General features: G+C 44.0%; 1 protein-coding gene across 1 annotated transcript in view; it reads left to right on the forward strand.

Annotated features, from left to right (window-relative positions):
• Positions 1–19,765, forward strand: part of MBTPS1 (membrane bound transcription factor peptidase, site 1) — a 55,536-nt gene extending 35,771 nt beyond the window's left edge. Inside the window, exons 12-23 of the mRNA XM_045533218.1 lie at positions 159–303; positions 2,963–3,151; positions 3,681–3,853; positions 5,357–5,472; positions 6,023–6,179; positions 6,934–7,058; positions 7,735–7,812; positions 10,322–10,462; positions 12,416–12,547; positions 13,785–13,911; positions 17,333–17,463; positions 18,859–19,765. Coding sequence (XP_045389174.1) covers positions 159–303; positions 2,963–3,151; positions 3,681–3,853; positions 5,357–5,472; positions 6,023–6,179; positions 6,934–7,058; positions 7,735–7,812; positions 10,322–10,462; positions 12,416–12,547; positions 13,785–13,911; positions 17,333–17,463; positions 18,859–19,055 — 1,711 coding nt within the window. The 3' untranslated portion in view covers positions 19,056–19,765. The remainder of the gene's footprint in view (positions 1–158; positions 304–2,962; positions 3,152–3,680; positions 3,854–5,356; positions 5,473–6,022; positions 6,180–6,933; positions 7,059–7,734; positions 7,813–10,321; positions 10,463–12,415; positions 12,548–13,784; positions 13,912–17,332; positions 17,464–18,858) is intronic.
• The last annotated feature ends 971 nt before the right edge of the window (positions 19,766–20,736 follow it).

Consider the following 20,736-nt stretch of genomic DNA (forward strand, 5'->3'; position numbering starts at 1 on the left):
ATTCCAAAGCCACATTCCCAGACACCAGCCAAGGGCACCCATGTAAGCAGGCCCTTGCGAACCTCAGGTCTGCTATGTTACCTCTTTCCTGCATGGTTGTATTGCCTCATTGTAGTTTTCTAATATGGTCTACTCTAACGTTGTATTCTTTATTTCAGTTTGAGCCCCAGCTACATAGATCTGACTGAATGTCCCTACATGTGGCCCTACTGCTCCCAACCCATCTACTATGGAGGAATGCCAACAATTGTTAATGTCACCATCCTCAACGGCATGGGAGTCACAGGAAGAATTGTAGATAAGGTGAAACTTCTCTCTGTCTTGGTGGTGAACTTAGACATGGCCCTGACCTTTATGCCTTAGTTATTTCTCCTGAAGTTGAAAGAGGAAAGTTTCTGTTTTACCTGTCTAGGGTACCAGGGCTATTAGAAGTAGTGATTTGTTATACTACTAAGTTCCTTACAGAATAAGTCAGGGTATACTTTAATGAAATCAGTTTTACTTTTTTGCTTTGGCATCTTTAGCTTGGCCCCTGATTCAACTAATCACATTTGATTCTTCATCTATACAATTTTCCAGCTATAATTAAAGGCCTAGTTGTAATTATTTTATTCCTTAATGAGCATAGACTGGCCTTTGTGTTTGGGAAGTATAGCCTTTCTTTTGAATTTTGTTTTTATAAATTTTTAAAATACTGCATAGACATTATCACAACAATAAAAGATAGGGAAAAAGAATAGAAAACTCACTTCTAGCCCCAGCACACTAACATAGCCTCTAGTTTTTAAATATTCTTTTCCAGCCTTTATCTGAAATACATATTCTTGTTGTGTTTGTGCAGTAGGCAAAACTTCACAGTCTTCTTAAAGTTCTCATTATATTATAAACATATAAAAATGTAACTACACAGTAGCAGTGTACTTTTTAATGGTTATTTAATATTATATAGAATTGATAAATTATAATTTATTTACTTTTTCCCCATTTGAACAGTTAGGTGGTTTTCAACTGTAAAGATTTCACTGAATATCTTTACATATATTGTTTTCTTCTGAATTATTTCCCTAATGTAAACTACCTGGATTCACTCCCTGAATCAGAGGGTGTGGACATTATTATGGCTCTTGGCACATACTAACAAATTCTGTCTCAGAGAATTCTGTCCCATCAGCTTATACTGCATGCCAGTGGTATTCAGGGGCAAAATATCTCCGTCAGGCCTGCACTGGGTGATAACATCTTTTTCTGCTTTTTTCAAAAATTGAGATATAATTCACATGCCATAAAATTCACCCTGCAGTTCAGTGGTTTATAGTATATTCCCCAGATTATGCCAACATCTCATTCTAGAACATTCCTATCACCCTAAAAAGAAACCTCATACCCATTATCAGTCACTCCTTGTTCCCTCCTTCTCCCGCCCCTGGCAACCACCTGTCTGCTTTTTCTCTCTGTGGGTTTTTCTGTTCTGGACATTTCATGTGGGTGGAATTGTACGGCATTTGTTCTTTGGTGTCAGGCTCCGCATAATGTTTTCAGGATTCACCCGTGTTGTAGCATGATCTGTATTTCACATCTTTTTAAAGCTGAGTTCCACTTCATTCTATGGACTAGACCACATTTTGTTTATCCATTCATCTGTTGATGGACATTTGGCTTTTCTAGGTGGTATATCTTTCAGCTTTAAATTTAGGGGATAAAATGGGCATCTTGTTTAATGTGCACTTCAATTATCTGTGAGCTGGATATCTTTGAATGTGTTTACTGTTAGTAATTGTATTTCCTCTTATGTGAATTACCTTTTCATTTCCTTGGCCCATTTTCTACTGGAATTGGGATTTTTCTATGTCAATCCTAACAAGATCTTCATGTCATAGAGAAATTAACCGTTGCTGTGTTTTATGCAAAATGTTCCTCCAGGTTATTCTTTTCCTTTCCCTTTAATATTACTTATCGTAATGATTTTTAATTTTTTTCTTCTGTAAAAGTTTTACATTTCGTGTAGTTGAATTTTTATCTTTTGTGATTTCTCCCATTATTTCAAAGATTAGAAACTTATCCCTCCAGAGATAAAATAAAATCTCAGTTTTATTTTTCTATTCATTTTCATTTATATGATTGTTAAATATTTAATTTTTCACCTGTATTAATTTGATATGTGGTATAGGGATGGATAAAAGTTTAACTTTTTTCTCACTTGCTAACCAGTGGTCCCAAGAACATTCATTAAAAGTCCCTTTCCTTCCTCATTATTTGTGATGCTGTACCCTATAAATATTTTTCTTTTCCAGAATGATTTTCTTGCTGTGCTGATTCACTTGGGGAATATGTTCTTGCTATGTGGCTTGTGAGGGAAATAAGTAATTTAGGTTTGTTTGAAATATTGATTAATTTTAAGAGCTCATTCATGTTTCTTCCAGATGGTCTCCACTTGAGCTTTCTTTTCTGCTTTCCTCAAACCTGGGAGGGACAGAGAGGGTTGTCACCTTACAGCTACCTGTCACTAGCTTCAGAGTTTGATTGAGGACAGCTGGTGTTGATGTCATTTTTTTGCTTTCAATTAATATAATTCTTTAAGTGTACAACTAATTTGGATCTAACCTCAATCTGACAGTTTTCATTTATATAATTTCTCTACTCAGATAAAAGTTCTTCATCAAGGAACTTTTGGCACATGTCCCCTCTTTTTTTCCTATAATGGGAAAAGAAGTCTTCATAAAATTAAAGGCCATCAGAAATAGTGGTTGCTAGACTTTTGTAGTGGGTATGTTCCAGGCAGTCCATAGGTTACTTTGGTTATAGGTTACTTGGTATCTGTATATAAATTTCATTTTATCCTATTGAAAGTAATGTTTCTCAAAAGCCGATTTAGATAATTTAGGAATTGAAATGTATCAAATTTTCAAATGTTTTCTCTCTTAGCATTTCACTTCAGCCTTTTCTTGGTTTCTTTTTCCTGCAGCCTGACTGGCAGCCCTATTTGCCACAGAATGGAGACAACATTGAAGTCGCTTTCTCTTACTCCTCAGTGTTATGGCCTTGGTCAGGCTACCTGGCCATCTCCATTTCTGTGACCAAGAAAGCGGCTTCCTGGGAAGGCATTGCTCAGGGCCATGTCATGATCACCGTGGCTTCCCCAGCAGAGACAGAAGTAAGGACATGCCAGGGAAGTGGCTTATTTTTCTCAGCCTTTTATCGTCACCTGCCAGGAAGGGGGTGGGCAGGCTTAATGCCTAGACTCTCAAAGTACAATTGACAGACGGGATTAGCCTTGATGGCCATGACTGATGGCTCCAGGGCCTCCAGAGCAACTGGAGTTTAAAAAATCATCTCAATACATGACTGATAGTGCTTGCTGTTCTCTTGTTGCACAGCAGCGGAGAACACTATTTTGTTCCAGATTTCAAGCTCAAAATGAGTGCACCAGAAATATATATTCTCCAAAAGGAAATGTAGGGTTAATCTAATCGTTTTCAGAAAGTGTCTTAAATTTTAAGTCTTAAACTCTTAAGTGTTGGAAAGCAGTTAATTGTGATACATGAATGTTCTATCATATGTTTGTAATTGGAAATTCTTATGTTCAGATTATTTGGGTTAAATTGATAAATAGAAATGATTTTTTAAAACCTGAAAATTTTTTTCTGGGCAGAGAAGGCATTTCAAGTTTCAATGTTTTTTAGTCAAAAAATGGTGCAGAACAGACTTCAACAGTGAAGCTCCCGATTAAGGTGAAGATAATTCCTACTCCCCCACGAAGCAAGAGAGTTCTCTGGGATCAGTACCACAATCTCCGCTATCCACCGGGCTATTTCCCCAGAGATAACTTAAGGATGAAGAATGACCCTTTGGACTGGTAAGCACCACACTTGGATGTTCTGCTTCTCCTTGGTCCTGCCGTGGGGGGACGAGGTGCCATTGTTCCCGTGACTGTTGGGAAGGAGACATTGCTCAGCTTCTCATTAAGCTTGGACCCTCGTGGCCCCTAGACTTTACAGGCCCTTGTTATGCTCTTAGGGCAGCCTGACTTCTCTTGAAACTTAAATAATTGTGTAGTAAAAACCTTAAAGTCCTCCTTAACTGCTCTCTCCCCCTTGCTTCTCCCGTTGAGTCTGTCAGCAGATCCCATCAGTCTGACCCTCAGACTGTGTCCTGAATCCTTCCGTGCTGGGCCTTCTCTTCTGTTCCCAGCCTAGTCCAAGTTGTCGTTGTCTTTTGCCTGGATGGCGTCAGTAGCCTGATGAGTGTCGCTGCTGTGGTTATTGCTCCCCTAAATTCCATTCCCTGTGTAGCAGCCATGATAATCTCAAAAATAAATTCCATCACAGTTTGCTTCTAGCTGGCCGGTGACTACCTATTCAGACTCCTCACATGGCCAGACCTCCTGGTGTGACCTGCACGGTGCTTCTGCATCTGGGGCTGCTTCCCTCCCTGGGTCCTCACACAGCCCTCCCTGTGCCCATGCCTGCACCTACACCTGCAGGGCAGCTGGGCCAACTTTCTCTCGGCCCATGAGCCAAGTTCATTTCTGTCTTAGTATTTAGACTAAGTTTGGACTCCATGCCGAAAGTGGGGGAAAGGGAGGCTTTGAAAGATTTGACTAGCATAGTTTTAGGGTCAGATTTGCCTTTTAAAATAAGATGTCCCTGGGAGACAGATTGGAAGGGCTCAGACCAGAGACAGGTAGACAAGAAGGTGGGAGGTTGATAGACCAGGGTGAGGTCGTGGGCCTGCAGAAGAGCACGTGGGGTAAGTGCTGCTGAGGAGCTGGGCTCTGGAGGGCTGTGAGGTGGGGATGGCATGACCCCTGGGTTTCCCAGGGGACATTGGGGTAAATAGTGTACGTGGAGTGTCCCCTGGGAAAGTAAGCACAGTTGGGAGGGACAGGGATGGAGAGGTGATCAGTAGCAGGGATGCCAGCTATTCATATGCTTCCGTTGCAGTGCACTCACCCTGTGTGGCCCCGGGTGGCTTGTCCTAGTGTCCCTGCATGCCCATGACCATGTGCTAAGCTCATTTGTTAGATGCAGATGGGCTGCCAGCAGTTTACACAGATGCCACCACTAAAGTGATGCTCCAGTGCACTTTAAAAAACATGTCTTTAGCTCTCTGTTGTCATCATTTTATTTCTTTTGTGCACATGTCATGCACACGATTTCCTCTTACCACCCATTTCCATATGTCCAGCCCAGAGAACGCAGGTCTGGGGAGGCTGACCCCTGTTCCAGTGAGCCAGACATCCCAGGTCTTCTCTGCTGGTGATGATGCAGTGCTCCTGCAGAGATGGCCCTGTGGCTAGATACACCTTTATTGCCAGTAGAGATTGATCATATTAATGCCGAGGCTTGTTGTTTTTCAGGAATGGTGACCACATCCACACAAACTTCAGGGATATGTACCAGCATTTGAGAAGCATGGGCTACTTTGTGGAAGTCCTCGGCTCCCCTTTCACGTGTTTTGATGCCAATCAGTATGGTGAGCAGCAGCCATGTGCTAGCCAGATGTTCTTTCTGCTTAAGTTGGATGTTTGTTTAACATTTGAAAAGTGAATCCCAGTTTCCAACGATAGGCCAGCCAAAGGAGCACGTGTGTGGGCTCCGTGTCCTAGCAGAGGCCGGGGATGAGGCTCTGAAACAGAATGAGGAACATTCCTACTTGGTGATGATGGCTATGCCATTCAACTAAAGTACTGAACTGTCGGCTGATTGGAGTCAGGGACCTTTGTACTCTTTTTTTTCCTTTAAACTTTAGCACTATATTTTATCCCTCTTATAGCAAGTGAAAAATCTTTATATTGAGCACCACAAATGGAAACAGAAGATCTCCGTTAGTTGGTCCCTATGTTTTATTGGACCATGCTCCTTTATTTTTCATCCCCTTTTGAAGTGGTACAGGGTGGCACAAACCTAAATGTTAGGAGTCAGTATCTTGAGTTGTGGCCCCAGTGAAATGCTGTGTTGCTGAAACAGTGATATCCTGTTGTTGGGAGGTGACAGTTCTCAAACCGTGGCACTTTGTTTGTCAGGAACTTTGCTAATGGTGGACAGTGAGGAGGAGTACTTCCCCGAAGAGATCGCCAAGTTAAGAAGGGATGTGGACAATGGCCTTTCTCTTGTTGTCTTCAGTGACTGGTACAACACTTCTGTTATGAGGAAAGTGAAGTTTTATGATGAAAACACAAGGTACTAATAAGAGTTGATATTTCAATAAGAAATGTGACTTTTGGGAATGAAATTCTTCTCAGCAAATACTTAAGTGACTATTTGACCTGTTGGTGGTCTTTAAAGTTAGCAGAGACAGGTTCAGAGAGCTAGGTTAGAAAAAAGCTCTTTCTTAATATAGCGGAGATGTTCTTGAAAGTTGCTTGTGAAGTGAGTAAGATTCGTATTGATTCTGAGCACTGATTTAGAGGCTTTATAAGTCTTTCCTGTTGGTCGTAGGTCCTTGAGGTCTCCATCCTCTCATCTCTGTTACTGAATATGTACAAGTTTAATGCACCAAAGGAACTGTTATTTCCTTCTAATAAATATATATTTATAATACATTGAGATCAAGGATTCACAATGTATTATAAATATATCACCCTTATATTTTGATTTTTTTTTCTTTAGAGTCTGTGACTTGAACTTTTATAAGCTTCCTTCTCATCTCTTTTCCTTCGCTGCGTCTTGCTAGGTCTCGGCTAAGCAGTTAGCATGTGATGCATTTCAGTGCTGATTTTCATTTCATAAAATAAGTTTATCTTTAGTTTATTGTGCACCATTGGTTGAAGCGTTTACATTTGCAGTATTACTCAAACCCAGTTAGTTTTAGTTGAAACCTTAGTGTGGATGGACTGGATTGTGACCGGAAAAATTTAATTTTGTCATGAAAAGACTAAATCTACGTGGAGTGTCTTAATCCTTTTGTTCTCTGTGCCTCTCGTCACTTTTACAGGCAGTGGTGGATGCCGGATACTGGAGGATCCAATATCCCAGCTCTGAATGAGCTGCTGTCTGTGTGGAATATGGGGTTCAGCGACGGCCTGTACGAAGGGGAGTTTACCTTGGCAAACCACGACAGTAGGTTCTGTGTTTGTGTTTTAGTAGGGCACAGCGTTCCCACAGGTGTGAGAGCAAAAGCCACACACCTCCGCAGTCTAAGTTTCTGAGAGGGAATGACGTGATTCCTCAGTATGCTCGAATCTGTGGAAAGAACTAGTTGATATTCTCAAAAAGGACATCTGTAAAGCTCTAGTTTTGTCCAGATTTTTTAAATGAAAATATTTTATATAGGATTCCTAATTTTAGTGCTACTTAAAAGAGTCTTTATGTACTATGTATAGTTTCAAATAGGAAATATTTCATAGGTTTCTGATTATAAAGTTCTGTTTATGAACTAACTTTGGATTTTTCATTTAAAAGTTTCTTCACAGATAAATTTTTGGTAGCTAGTTTCTAGAACAACATCCTGAGAATTAGTGTTAATAATTCTTTAAGTCTCTACTTAGGTTGTTTGGAGTCTCTGCCTGCTCTGACTTACAAAATCTATTCAGAAACTTTATATTAATAATAATTTTTACTTGAATTTTAGGTGATTTCTTGTAGTTTAAGTGTGACAAGCCAATAGTAGCTCCTTTTTTAAGATTAAAAATAATTTAAAAAATACATAAAGTCTAAAGAATGCATTTTGGGTGAATGAATAACTGTTGATGACAGTGTTTCTGCGTTCCTGTAACTTGGAACACCTCTTTTCTAGTGTACTATGCATCTGGGTGCAGTATCGCTAAGTTTCCAGAAGATGGCATAGTGATAACACAGACTTTTAAGGACCAAGGTAAAAGATGCTGTTCATGGGCTTTTTGGTCTCTTCCCTCCTTTCCTCCCTCAGTCCCTTCCTCAGCTTTATTGCGTATAATTTATGTACATAACTTTCACCCTCTTAAAGCTTACAATTCAATGGTTTTTAGTGTGTTCACAGAATTGTGCAGCCATCACCACTGTCTACTTTTCATCACTCCAAAAAGAAATCCCATACCCGTTAGAAGTTTTGGTTTCTTTTAAAATTTATTGTAATATTATTTGTATGTTACCTACCTTAGGCATGACGACATGATTTCTTGGAAGGGGCTCTGGGAGGTACAAAGATAGATAAGACAGCCTCTTGCTGATAAGTTGAATAAGTTTTTAGAGGGGTGTGTGTGTGTGGTTGTGTATATGTATTTATGTATAGTGACCACTACAAAAGAAATCAAATTCCTTCGGGAGAGGGGCAAAAATACTTATTTGTAGCTTTTGAAAAACTACAAATTACTTCATAGTTACCTGAATTTTCTGTTGCTACTTATGAATTGTTCTGCTTCTGTGATTGCCAGATTACTAAGATTTTAGAAAAATTTGACCATGTTTTGAAGTTCTTAACTGCATAGAGTAGCGTTTTAAAATTCTTTTAAGAGTGGTGTTGGCTTTCAGTTTTGCTTCACCTGTAAGCAGACATCACCCAGCATGGCACCATGCCAGTTCCCCTAGACCTGGTATCTGTGATACCGCTGTGTGCTCAGTGCTCACAGAGCCCACCCGGTGAGCCAGGGAGGAGTGGGAGTGAGCTGGGCCACCTCTGCCTTCCCAACGGCCAGGTGCAGGAAAGTGAGAACGAATGAGCAGAAACCACAGGACATCCTTCTGCCACCTGTCACTCCAGACTTGTTATTTTGAACCATGTGTATCTACTCTCACCTCTTCTGAGAGCTTTGATACTGTTATATGCCCCAGACCATAGGCTTGTGGAAATGTGCAAGGTGGATCTTTCTCCTCATGCAAGTTGATATTATGTATTTCAGAATGATAGGGCCCATCCGTAGTAATGGTTGCTATTTTTTTTACTTGGAAGTTAAGGATAGTTTTATTAGTTGAAAATGAGGAAAAGGTAGGATTTTTCAACTTATGTATTTGCAACTGCAAGATAGCATCTATTTTATTACCTGGAAGAGGGTTTTTCCTTTTGTCAAAGCAGGATCAATCAGTGAATAGATACATTTCATAGGGCTATATTTTAAACTTAAGCACGTAATGATTATGTTTTCACAGTCACTTGGCATGGTTTACCATGGGTTAGTGATTCTTTCCGAAAGCAGTTTCTCACAGGCAGCGTCACTTCTGGCACTGGGTATGAACAAGGGTGAGAGCAGCGTTCTCCCCGTCGGCTGGTTGCCCTCTGGCATGTAATTGTTTTGGGGTGGGGGTGGGGGATCAAAAGTAGATTTAAGAATGCATACTTCATTTTGGGGTTCTGGGACAGTCTACAAATAAAAATTAATTACCTTGAAATCCTTTTTAAGAGGCTGTTTATTCCCATAAAAACTTTAAGTTGAATAATCTTTTGAATACAAAATAGGAATTTGGGTTATGCTGGATTAGAAAAGATCCTGTTGTCAGAAACAAAACTCGGCCAAATGGCAGGCAGCATGTGTTCCCTGTTTCATCTGTCTGACCGCTTGGTCCTTCCCTCCCTCCAAAGGAAATCATGTTTTTTCTTCTGCTCACCTCCTACTGGGTTTCTGCACAGAGAGCAGGAAATGTTGCATTTATATAGCTGCAGACATTTTAGATGTTTTCAACACAGACCATACTGGATTCCGATGAAGATGTGTGTCGTGTTTAGTGCTAAGGAAAGCATTTGCTTTAGGGCAGAGACTTAGACTATCTGATGGTACCACCCATGATGCTGCCCGTGGCATGTATACTTTTTTTTACTTCTTGACTCATTAAGCATTTTAAATTAAGAAGGCTGTGCTGTTGGAGCATGTCTGTTTGTGAAATCAATGTAATATCTTAAATCTAAATTGAAAATATTATGTGGACAAGCTTTTTAAAATCAGTTACATTTATCTTAGCATTTAATAATAAAACACCAAACCTGGGTATCAGTGTATATAACTATTTGTAGAGATACCTGTGGGTTTTTGTAAGAGCTGCTGGCTGGCTGCCCCTTGTATGGGCAGTTTGAAGATGGGCCTTTCAGCATAATAAGAGGGGACAGAAATTTGTTTTTTCAGGATAGAAAGGGGAGAAGTGATACCTTTTGGGTTGTAAATATTATGTACCATGATTTCAAGTGAAAATGAATGAGGATGGATATAGAAATACACATATAAGTAAATTTTGCTAAAGCCCAAATTAATGATACCTGAGACATTGCTTTCCTATCCTAAAAGTTTGCAGTTTTGATTGTATATTAGATTTTGCTAATTTTTTAATTGGCCACATGGATTAAATCTCAAATGGCAACTGGAAAATAACTCATTGCTCAACAGAAACTCACATTGCTGTTTTTTGTTGTGTTTCAGGATTGGAAGTTTTAAAGCAGGAAACGGCAGTTGTTGAAAATGTCCCCATTTTGGGACTTTATCAGATTCCAGCTGACGGTGGAGGCCGGATTGTACTGTATGGAGACTCCAATTGCTTGGATGACAGTCACCGACAGAAGGGTAGGAAAAAAACAGATTAAGCTTAGTGATTTTGGCACAGAAATCCTTTTTCCCTTAGTCCCTGGAAAGACACTGATAAGATGCTGGGGAATTGATAGATATCTAAATCTGGACATGATTATTAAGCAAAACAAAACTGCTTTCACGGGCCAGGCTGTGATGCTTTTTCTCCGGCAGAGCCAGTGGAGGCCAGGATCACCCTGGCCCCTTACCTGACTTACCTGGTTTCTGCCCTTCCAGGCAGCCGTCTGGGTTGTCTGTACTTTGTGGGCACTGCCACGTGGGGGCACCCTTCCCTGCTCTGACCCACGCTTTCCTCAGCGGTGCTGCCTGGGCGGCCGCTCTTGGCCTTCTTCCCGGACTGGGGAGTTGGAGCTGTTGTGAGCCTTTGCCAGTGAGGAGTGTTTGTTATCATCTTCAGGCATGAAGGGGAGGCAAAGAAGGCACAAACTAGTCCTCTTCCACCTCTCCTGTTTTTCAGTCTCTCTTGATGCATCCTCCAGATTTGGGTGTTTGAGCTTGGAACAGACTTCATTTTTCTCATTTTATAAAGGAGGAACTGGAATGGTGAAAGTGTTACACGTTTTTACCTTGGTAAAATGATGACAAAACCAGGGTTAGAACCTAATCTTGTAACTCACTATGACCACGGGAGAACTGGGGGAGGTGGGGAGGTGGGTGAGTTACACCCTGATGTTGGCAAACAGTGAACAGCTTAACTGAAAAGGAGGAGGCACGAGAGCGTGCACGGAGAGTCGCGTTTGCACTCTGATTTTTATTTGAAGTTGACCAAGTTCCTAGCATTTAGGTAAATCCTTAGACCATGATTAGTCTTTCTAAAACTCAAAAGTGAGGGTTAAAATCACAGTTGAAAAAAGATTAATGTTTTATTTCCACAGAGATTTTATTTTAAGACCTGAGACCTCCTAATAAGGAGTCTTTATTAAAATTTTAAATACCTAAGAGGACTGACCTGGTGCTTAAATTTCAAATGGCAGCTTTTAGGATCTTTTAGGGGCTTTAAGCACTTGACCAGAAGTGCTCTTTAGTGACAGAAAGAACTTAATGGCATTTTTTCTCTCATGAATCGTCTAGTCCAAGTTGATGTTAATGGGACTCGAAGTGGGCAGACACAGGGAGAAACAAGATGGCAACAGAAATTCCAGCTTTTACCCTGTGCTCAAAAGGCACCAGCAAAAAAATAAAAATAAAAAAAAAATTCCAAGTTTACGTATGGGTCAGTGTGTTCAGCCTCCTGATGGAAAGGCTCCGTTGTGTCTGGGAAGTGTTGATAGCCAAGAAGTCCCTAAAAACAAAGTGACCATTCTCTGCTTTCACACTTCAGCGATCGGAGACCCCTGACAAAAGCCCAGCTCAAGTTAATAGACTCCCCGTCTGTGTTGCCCTCGCCCTCACCTCCCTGGAGGTGTGCCCGCCCCTTGTGCACCCAGCTCCTCCCCAGGAGAGCCCCTGGAGCACTGCAGGAGCGGTGGTCCCCTGCTCTCCTCTCCCTCTTGCCACTGAGCCCTCTCCCAAGGCCATTCCTTTCTCAGTGGGTGTCACATGGTCTTGCCGTCTCCAGATGAGCTCCATTCTGTCCTTGTCCGTGAGGGGTCCAGAGCTGAGTGTGGTGCTTGGGCAGTTAAGTGCGGCCCAGTGGACAGTGGTGCTGACCTGCCTGGCTGGAGCCCTGGGGTGCTGGGAGTGAAGCCCACGGTCATGTCGAGCCTGTGCGTGCTGGGCTGGGTGGGCTGGGGCTGCCTGTGGAGAATTCGTATCTCGTGAGAACAGGGGAATCAGGAATGTTGTCAGGTTTACTTCGACCTGAACTGCTAACTTCTGAGCTCCCATTTCCCCCCCCTTTTTGGGAGCTAACTTTATGTTTTATTTTCCTGTAGAGATATCTTTTTAAAAGAATCAAATTCCTAACCAGCATGCTTGTTGACTCTGCAGACTGCTTTTGGCTTCTGGATGCCCTCCTTCAGTACACGTCCTACGGGGTGACCCCTCCCAGCCTCAGTCATTCTGGGGACCGGCAGCGCCCTCCCAGTGGAGTGGGCTCCATCACTCCAGAGAGGATGGAAGGTGAGTGAACCGTACAACGCCCCAGGGAGAGGAATCGGATCGAGTTTCACACAGTGCTGCTGCAGAAAGCGCTGTGCTTGCCAGCAGGTGGAGCCAGGTGTCATGAGCCACTGAGGGTTTTTCTTGATGGCTGTAGGGGGACCCGCACGCAGTGGCCTTCACCTTCAGGGGGCCATTCTCGTGTCCCAGGAGGGACATTTATTGAAAGCCCTGTGTGTAGGTGCTTTCCCAGGCCCACTCCGACTGCTCATGCCCTTCCCAGTCCATGTTTACTGTTCCACCCTCACAGACGAGGACACTGGCCCCTAGGGGTCTTCAGGAAGAATCACCAACGTCTTTGAGCACTCACTGGGTACCAGGCACCAGGCTGGGAGTGCTTTACACGGATTACCTCACTAACTCCTCTCAGTAATCCTGTGAAAGTGGATAGTATTATTTCCAGTTTATAGATGAAGAAACAGGAGCTCGGAGAATTTAAGTAGCTGCCTGAGATCACCCGGGTGGCCATGCAGTGGAGCCTGAAACCCGATTCTGAGGCTGTGCTGGTTCTGTGGGGCCCCAACCGCTCTGCACATAGTAGGGCCAGGGGAAAGTGCCTGCAAGTCCCTAATGTTCTGATCCTCACAGAACTGTCCACTGTAGACTCATGTGAGCCACAGATGTCATTTTAGAATTTCCAGGAGTTACATGAAAAAGTAAAAAGAAGCATAGGTGAAATTCATTTTAATAAGACACTTTAGCCTAGTATGTGAAAAATATTATTTAAATATGTAACACCTTATTTCAGTTGCTTGGTAGCCACCTGTGGCTAGTGGGTACAGTGATGGATGGCACAGATCTAAGACATATAAGGAATTTTGAAAATGCAGATTGAATACTTCAGGAGAGAAACGTTTTTCTATGCAGCCTATCTATAGGTTAGATTCCTCCAGTGTGGCCTGGTGCATGTAGCTAGCGGTCAGCACAGGTTGACCAGCCAGTGATGGGCACATGGTGTGGCCATCTGAAACGGAACAGTTCTGATTTGTTCGCCCACCTTCAGCAAGAAAGTCACAGGTTGTCTGGGAGGAACCGAGGAGGTGTGGTTCCTGAGCACGTGGAGACAGCTGAGCAGAGCACAGGGGGCCTGCTGGCAGGAAAGCAGACAGACAGACAGACTCATAAGGTGTATTTTGTTCCTTTCCATTTTAATAATAGAAATTATTTCCTTTTTTGTTGATATTGCTGCTAACCACAGGAAACCATCTGCATCGGTACTCCAAGGTTCTTGAGGCCCATCTGGGAGATCCAAAACCTCGGCCTCTGCCAGCCTGTCCACACTTGTCTTGGGCCAAGCCACAGCCGTTAAACGAGACAGCACCCAGGTGAGTGTCTGCATGCGCCTTTCTGCTCTTTCTGCAGGGCTTATGAGTCATTCCTTTTTTTGTAGGAGAGAATGGAATTTTACTGACATCATTATCAAATAATCAAATCTTCTAACTTGTCATTTGTGATGGTTATTGACATTAGTGAGCCCCCGTATTGACCTTTAGAAATGTGCTCCTTGGTGGTATCCTGCGTTAAAAAGTGCTTTGGAGAGAGAATTCACATTTGGTTACATTTGGTTAATTCTTATTTAAAAAGCTGTGATCCAGTGGAGTAATGTCATTTGAACTGAAGCTCTGACTCCTTTGGTTGGGGCATTGCATGTCACCGTGTGCAGTTGTGTTCCATGTGAGATATTGATTATAAAACACAGATAAGTCCTTTCTTCTCTTATACCTGGGGGCTGAGACTGTGCTGTTGTAGGTGTGGGTTTTGCTGTCGCAGCCTGACTGGGAAGAGTGTGCTTCTGTGCTGTCAACTCCCTGTGCTGCTTAGGACTGTGGGAGAAAACACCCTCTTCCGATGGCAGGCCGTGACCTATGTCTGTGTGTCATTATACTTCTTTGTGTGCCACCCCGAAAGCGTTGCTCAGTCTGCTGCTTTATCTCGTCAAGTCGGCCTCTTTCCATAGCTGACCCTGGAGTTAGCCCTGGTGCTTCTCTCTGCAGCCAGGGTGAGCCAGTGCAATGTGGCTGGTCCCTGTTTCCTCCAGATCGCACCCTCTCTTCTTTCTCTCTGAGCGCCTCTGGCCTGAGCAGGACAATACAAGGAGAAAGGGGCCTTTCCTGAGAAGAGGGCAAAGCCAGGGACAGCTGTCAGAGCTGTCCTCCTGGCCAGGCAGGCACATCTCACTCCACTGTCACGTAGGAGCCCTTCCCTCCAGCCCCCTTGGCTCTGACATCCATCCCTCCCCTCCTACTCCCCTCGGGCAGTAGGCTCCTCTCCAGAGTGGTCCCCTGCCTGCCTGCATTCTCGCCCCACCTCGAGGCTGCCAGTGCACTGTGTGTGGATCAGCCGTGGAGAAGTGTTGGTGTGGCCCAGGGGTGGGAGCCAGAACAGCACCACCATCTATGCTGTAATGAGGAGAGATGCTTGCGGGAGGGCGGTGGAGCTCTGCTTCTGCCTTTACCACTTGTCATAAACAGAAAGTGCTAAATACAACACTTAGTGACCATATGTCTTCATTTAGACTATGCTTAGAAACCAGCAAAATTGTAGAATCATCACATTGTCTTCTCATCAGTAATTTTCTTCCTGAACCTTTAATTACTGAGTACTTTTCCATTCCAGTTAATATTCCATCATTTAAAAATTTCTGATAAGTTTTCATTTTTGCATTTGATTTATTTATAATCTTCTATTATTCTAGCATTCAAACCAGATTTTATATTCCAGCCATGGTCAGCATTTCATACTCAGTGGACAGTCAGTGTTAGATAAAGTTCCAGAAACCCAATTATTCTCCACAGTATTGTTCAGGACTCTGAGACACAGATAACAATATCCTCTGGTATCTAGCAGTCCACGTCAAATAATCCATCAAATACTGAACTGGCCCATCAAGGAAGTTGATAATGTACAGCTCCTAGAATTTAGTTTTCACGGTCACTCTCAGTAATTCCTTCTCCTTAATACTCTGCTGGGTTTCACATTTATCTCACATTTCCCATCTTGTTGAAAATTATTCTCAGTCCTCAGAGCCCTAGTTTGAGACATATTCTGAATCTCTCAAAGAGATTTGAGACAAGTAGACAGCTACAGGCGTCTGTCAGCCCCATGCTGAGGGCAGGTTGCTGTCGGTGTGGAGTGGGCAGGCATCTTCCCGGTTTCTTTGTTGAGCACTGGGTATCCACGCGTATCACAGCTGCAGGAGCATCGGCCCCGCCCTCCGTCGGCGCGCAGGGAGAGTCCCGAGTGGCTTTGCAAGTGGACTTAGCACAACTCCTCCCTGGGAAGGGCCATCAGCAGATAATGAAGTTCCAGAATAGGATGGCACTGCAGGAGTGACAACACAGCCCATGTATGTTCAGCTGCAAAGTCATAATCCTAAATGTCATTGATTCCATAACGTAACACTGTCGGTTTAATTTTCAGACTGATTAAGCCTGAATTGTAAAGTTAAATCTTATAAAATAGAGCAGGTTACAATGAATACTTGTTGGCATTCAGGCAGCCGTCCAGCTGGGAGAATCCGGTGGCAGCTTCTTTCTTTTCCTGCCTAGGAAACCTCTTCACAGACCCAGGGGTGGGGAACCTCCAGCCTCAAGGCCACGTGTGGCCCTCCAGATCCCCAACTGTGGCCCCTTGACCGAATCCAAACTTCACAGAATAAATAAATAAATCCCTTTATTAAAAGGATTTGTTCTATAAAATTTGGATTCAGTCAAAAGTCACCTGCCAGCTTCTCGTGGACCTTCAGTCTGATTACTGATGGGACTGGACATCTTTGCTTTTACTCGCCCAAAGTAAGAGACAGGCTGACAGTTTCCAAATGAATGAACAGCAGAAAAATAGGAAGTTCATAATTTGCAAACATACTGTATTCTGTTTTCCCTCATTTAAGAGCAGTATTCAGATTTTCCGTTCGCGTACTTGGCCCTAATGTAGGTGTCCTCCCAAGCTCTCTGCTGCTGTTGACAGCGTGTCAGCCTCTCTGTACTCTCCATTCTGAGTTACGCTGGCCTGAACGGGTTCTTGAGATCTAAACGTTAATGGTGCCACTGTGCTACCACGAAGAGTGCAGGGCCTTTTACAGAGCACACATTCACTGGGTTGTCAGCCTACCCTGCCGGCAAGGCAGATGTTGATTCCCAAATTTTGCTACTCAGACTCACTCCACCAATCGGGTACCTGTATGTTTGTCACATTCTTCCTCCAGACATTGGTTTCCTTGAGGACAAAGATGGTGTCTGGTTCCCGGCACCGTTGTGCCCACTTTTCATGTATGGTGGTCATGGAGTCACCTTCACTGTGTGCCTCGCGTTAATCAGAAACCAGGCTCCAGCTGCTCGGTGCCTCCGTGGCACCGTCTGGCCCCAGGCCCGTGTCCGCTTACCAGGCTGCTGCTCCCCCGTCCACAGCCTCCTTCCAGAAGTTCAGCAGGAACACCTTTCTGCATTGCTTGGCAGTGTTTCCAACTTTCAGCAAAAACAACCTCCTGTTGGCAATCTTATAAACCCAATAGAACTGATCCCTCCTCAGAATATTAAAATCTTATGAGCAGGGACTTGATTTTGGCATTTCTCTCTGGAGACTTGGCAGTGGTCATCACCACAGTTGCTATACAGTGGCATTTAGGTATATGTAGATGGAAACATCATTGCACATTTCTGTTTAGCTCACTCTTTTTAAGATATTGGCTAACTTCCTCGGCTAGTACAATTGCTTATTTTAATTTTGTTTAAATCCATTTTCCTGAAGTAATCTTTGGAAACATCAAAAGTTACTCTCCATCGACCTGGACAAAGTGGTGTTACCCAACTTCCGATCGAATCGCCCTCAAGTGAGACCTTTGTCCCCTGGAGAAAGTGGCGCCTGGGACATTCCTGGAGGTGAGTTCTTAGGTGCTTTATTATTGTGCTTAAATCTTGAATTTTGTTCAAAGTCATCTTCCCTCCCCCAGGAGGCAGGCCAGACTGTTCCTGCCTTTGTCTTCCTGGGAGCAGTGGGTCTTGGCTTTTTCTGTGGTACAAATCAGCAAGGCCAAAAGCAGGGCTAAAAGATTAAGATGTCATTGTTTCTCTTAGAAAATTTTACATAGATTTTCAAATTTGAATTTCTTTTAGAATGACCAAGTGTTACACTTAAAATCCTTCAGAGTAACTTGCATACTCTTTATGCAATTTCTGCAAAGCACATAGTATGTCCCCAAGGGACGCCTGTCTTCTGGTTTGGGTCCCACCGGTTGGCAGTAGCCGCCCTGAGCCCCCAGCCTGGAGGTTTCCTCCAGTTCTCTGTCCTAGCCCGCCTGGGGTGGGGCTTGACTGAGCTGGGGTGTGCCCCTTAGGTGATCCGATACTGTCCCCTCCGTAGACAGAGACTTTGGCCTGAATAGATTACTTGCGACATGCTCTTCTCCCTTACCTGGGACAACTGGTACCAAGTCTTTCCAGCAGAGCGTGGGCCGCTCTTTTGCTGTGGAAACCCCTGCACTCTTCCAGAGAGTTTACAGCTACCAGTGGGGATTTCTCTGGGTTCCAGGACTTGGCCAGGAACTCTGGGGATCAGGATCGGGTGCCCCAGCCCATGCAGTCTCACCCTGGGAGGGTGCAAGGACCTGGGAGCTTTGTGTGGTGGCGGCCAGATCCTGAAGGCCTTGCCTGTGGGTTGCAGGATGCACTGATGTTGGTGAATTCTGGAGCCCTCAGCACTGCTCAGTTACAAAGTCCTATTGACATTCTAAACCAAGGGTCCTCCAGTAGCCACTCTGGTTTTCACTCACACGCCCCATCCATGGAGGGCTTCCCAGAAGGCCAGGGCATAGCCAGTGGTCCTTGTCACCTCACTGCCTTGCCACGCTCCTCTTCCTCCCAGTCAGCTGGTCCAACACGAGCACACCCCTCATTTTCCCCTGGACTGAGACATGTCCTTTTTCCATTGCTTTAAGGGAAACAGAAAGCACCCTCTGGGTCCCTTATTGTAAGTTTTCTGTGACAGAAGGCCAGTCCTGGTATCTGTCTGTGGTGAGCCCAGGGAGGAGGAGCATAGACCCCGCCATGCCCTCCTCCCCCGCAGGGAAGCTCCTGCTGAGCACGTGGGGAGCGTGGCTGCACTGCCTCTCATCCATGCTTTATTAATGGCCTGGCTTGCTTTAGCTGAGGTTTAAAACTGATATGTGCCCTGCAAGCCTGGATAATGAAGTTTCTGATGAATCCAGCTGTCATCGAAAAAGGCCATAGCGGTAGCTCTGTGGCATTACTGACTGTCCTCCCGCTGCTCGCTTGCAGGGATAATGCCTGGCCGCTACAACCAGGAGGTGGGCCAGACCATTCCTGTCTTTGCCTTCCTGGGAGCGATGGTGGTCCTGGCCTTCTTCGTGGTACAAATCAACAAAGCCAAGAGTAGGCCGAAGCGGAGGAAGCCCAGGGTCAAGCGCCCTCAGCTCATGCAGCAGGTTCACCCACCAAAGACCCCATCCGTGTGACTGTCAGGCTGGGTGACTGTGAGCCAGAGAGTGCCTGCGGGGACGGCTCTGGTGGGCAGGCAGAGCTGTGGAGGGCTTCCGTGGAGCCGCCTGTTGAAAAGGGATGCAGTTTCCAGCTGCAGGTTTGTTGGAGGCCATTCTAAATGAGCTTCCCCACTGTGGTGGTGGGAGGCTCGTACGTCTCGGAGGATCTTGTGGCCGTGGGCCCTGCAGGAGGGACTCCGAGACTCAGCCTCGAGTGAGACACCGAGCAGCTGCCAGCACCAAGGACTCGGAGCACGTGGGAAGGCCGACTGGCCCTTCGGACCTGAGAGGAAGGACATACTTTTTAAACAAATGAAGCAACCTGACCAAGCTAAGATATGCTTGTTAAAGGCTATTTTCTATATTTATTGTTGGGAAAAAGTCACTTTAAAGACTTGTACTATTTGGAAACAAAGCTATTTTTTTTTTTTTTTTTTTTTGGTCAATGGAATGCAATTTTTTTACTATTACATCATGGGGAATGACACAGATTCCATAATCTCCTTTTTGATGAAAGGGCAGACTGAGATTTGAAGGAAACTTGCACAAATCTGTGAAACATAGACCTTTGCTTTATTTTTATAAGTATCAACTGCCATGATGTTTTGTAATTTGGGGTCTTGATTTCACCATTGTCGGTGAAGAGAATTTTCAATAAATATGTACTACCTGTATGAAGCTGAAAAGCATTGCATAACAGACTCTTTCTGCTTGTCCATTTCTCTTTTGATGACAACCTGGAATGGGTTCTGAGTCAGTTTATTAATTTTTTTTACTAAGATGTAATTCACATACTATAAAACTCTCCATTTTATAGTGCACAGTTCAGTGGTTTTTAGTGTATTCACAAGGTTATGCAACCATCACTACTCACTGTCTAATTCTAGAACATTTTTATCGCCCCCAAAAGAAACCCCATACCCATCAGCGGTCACCCGTGACTCTTGCCCCTGCCCCCAGCCCCTGGCGCCTAGTCTGCCTGCGTCTCTGGACTTGCCTGTTGGACGTCTCACAAATGGAATCACGCGGTATGTGGTCCTGTCTGGCTTCTGTCACTCGGCAGCGTGTTTTCCAGGCTCTCCTGTGCTGTAGCGTGGATCAGTACTGCATTCCCTGTCACGGCCCAGTAGTATTTCCCGTGTGTGGATAGACCACGTTGCGTTTATCTGGTCCTCAGCTTGGGGACGTGTTGCCACGTTTTGGCTGTTACATAGTGCTGCTGTGAGTATTCTAGTAGAAGTTTTTGTGTGAACATAAGTTTTTATTTCTGTTGGATGTACACTTAGGAGTGAAATCGTATAGCTCTATGTTTAATTTTTTGAGGAACTGCCAAACTTTTTTTCCAAAGCAGCTGCACCATTTTACACCCTTGTCAGCAGCGTGTAGGAGGTCCAGTTTCTCCACATCCTCGCCAGTACTTGTAATTATCCGTCTTTTTGATTACAGCCGCCCTAGTGGGCGCGAAGTAGCATCTCAGTGTGGTTTCGTTTGCACTTCCCTAAACACTAACAGCGTTAAGCATCTTTTCATGTCTTTATTGGACATTTGTATATATTCTTTGGAGAAATGTCTGTTCAGAGCCTTTGCCTGCAGTTTTAATTGGGTTGTCTTTTTATTACTGAGTTGTAAGAATTCTTCCTGTGTCCCAGACACAAGT

This window comes from Lemur catta, chromosome 20 (assembly GCF_020740605.2).
Source record: "Lemur catta isolate mLemCat1 chromosome 20, mLemCat1.pri, whole genome shotgun sequence".
NCBI classification, from domain to species: Eukaryota; Metazoa; Chordata; class Mammalia; order Primates; family Lemuridae; genus Lemur; species Lemur catta.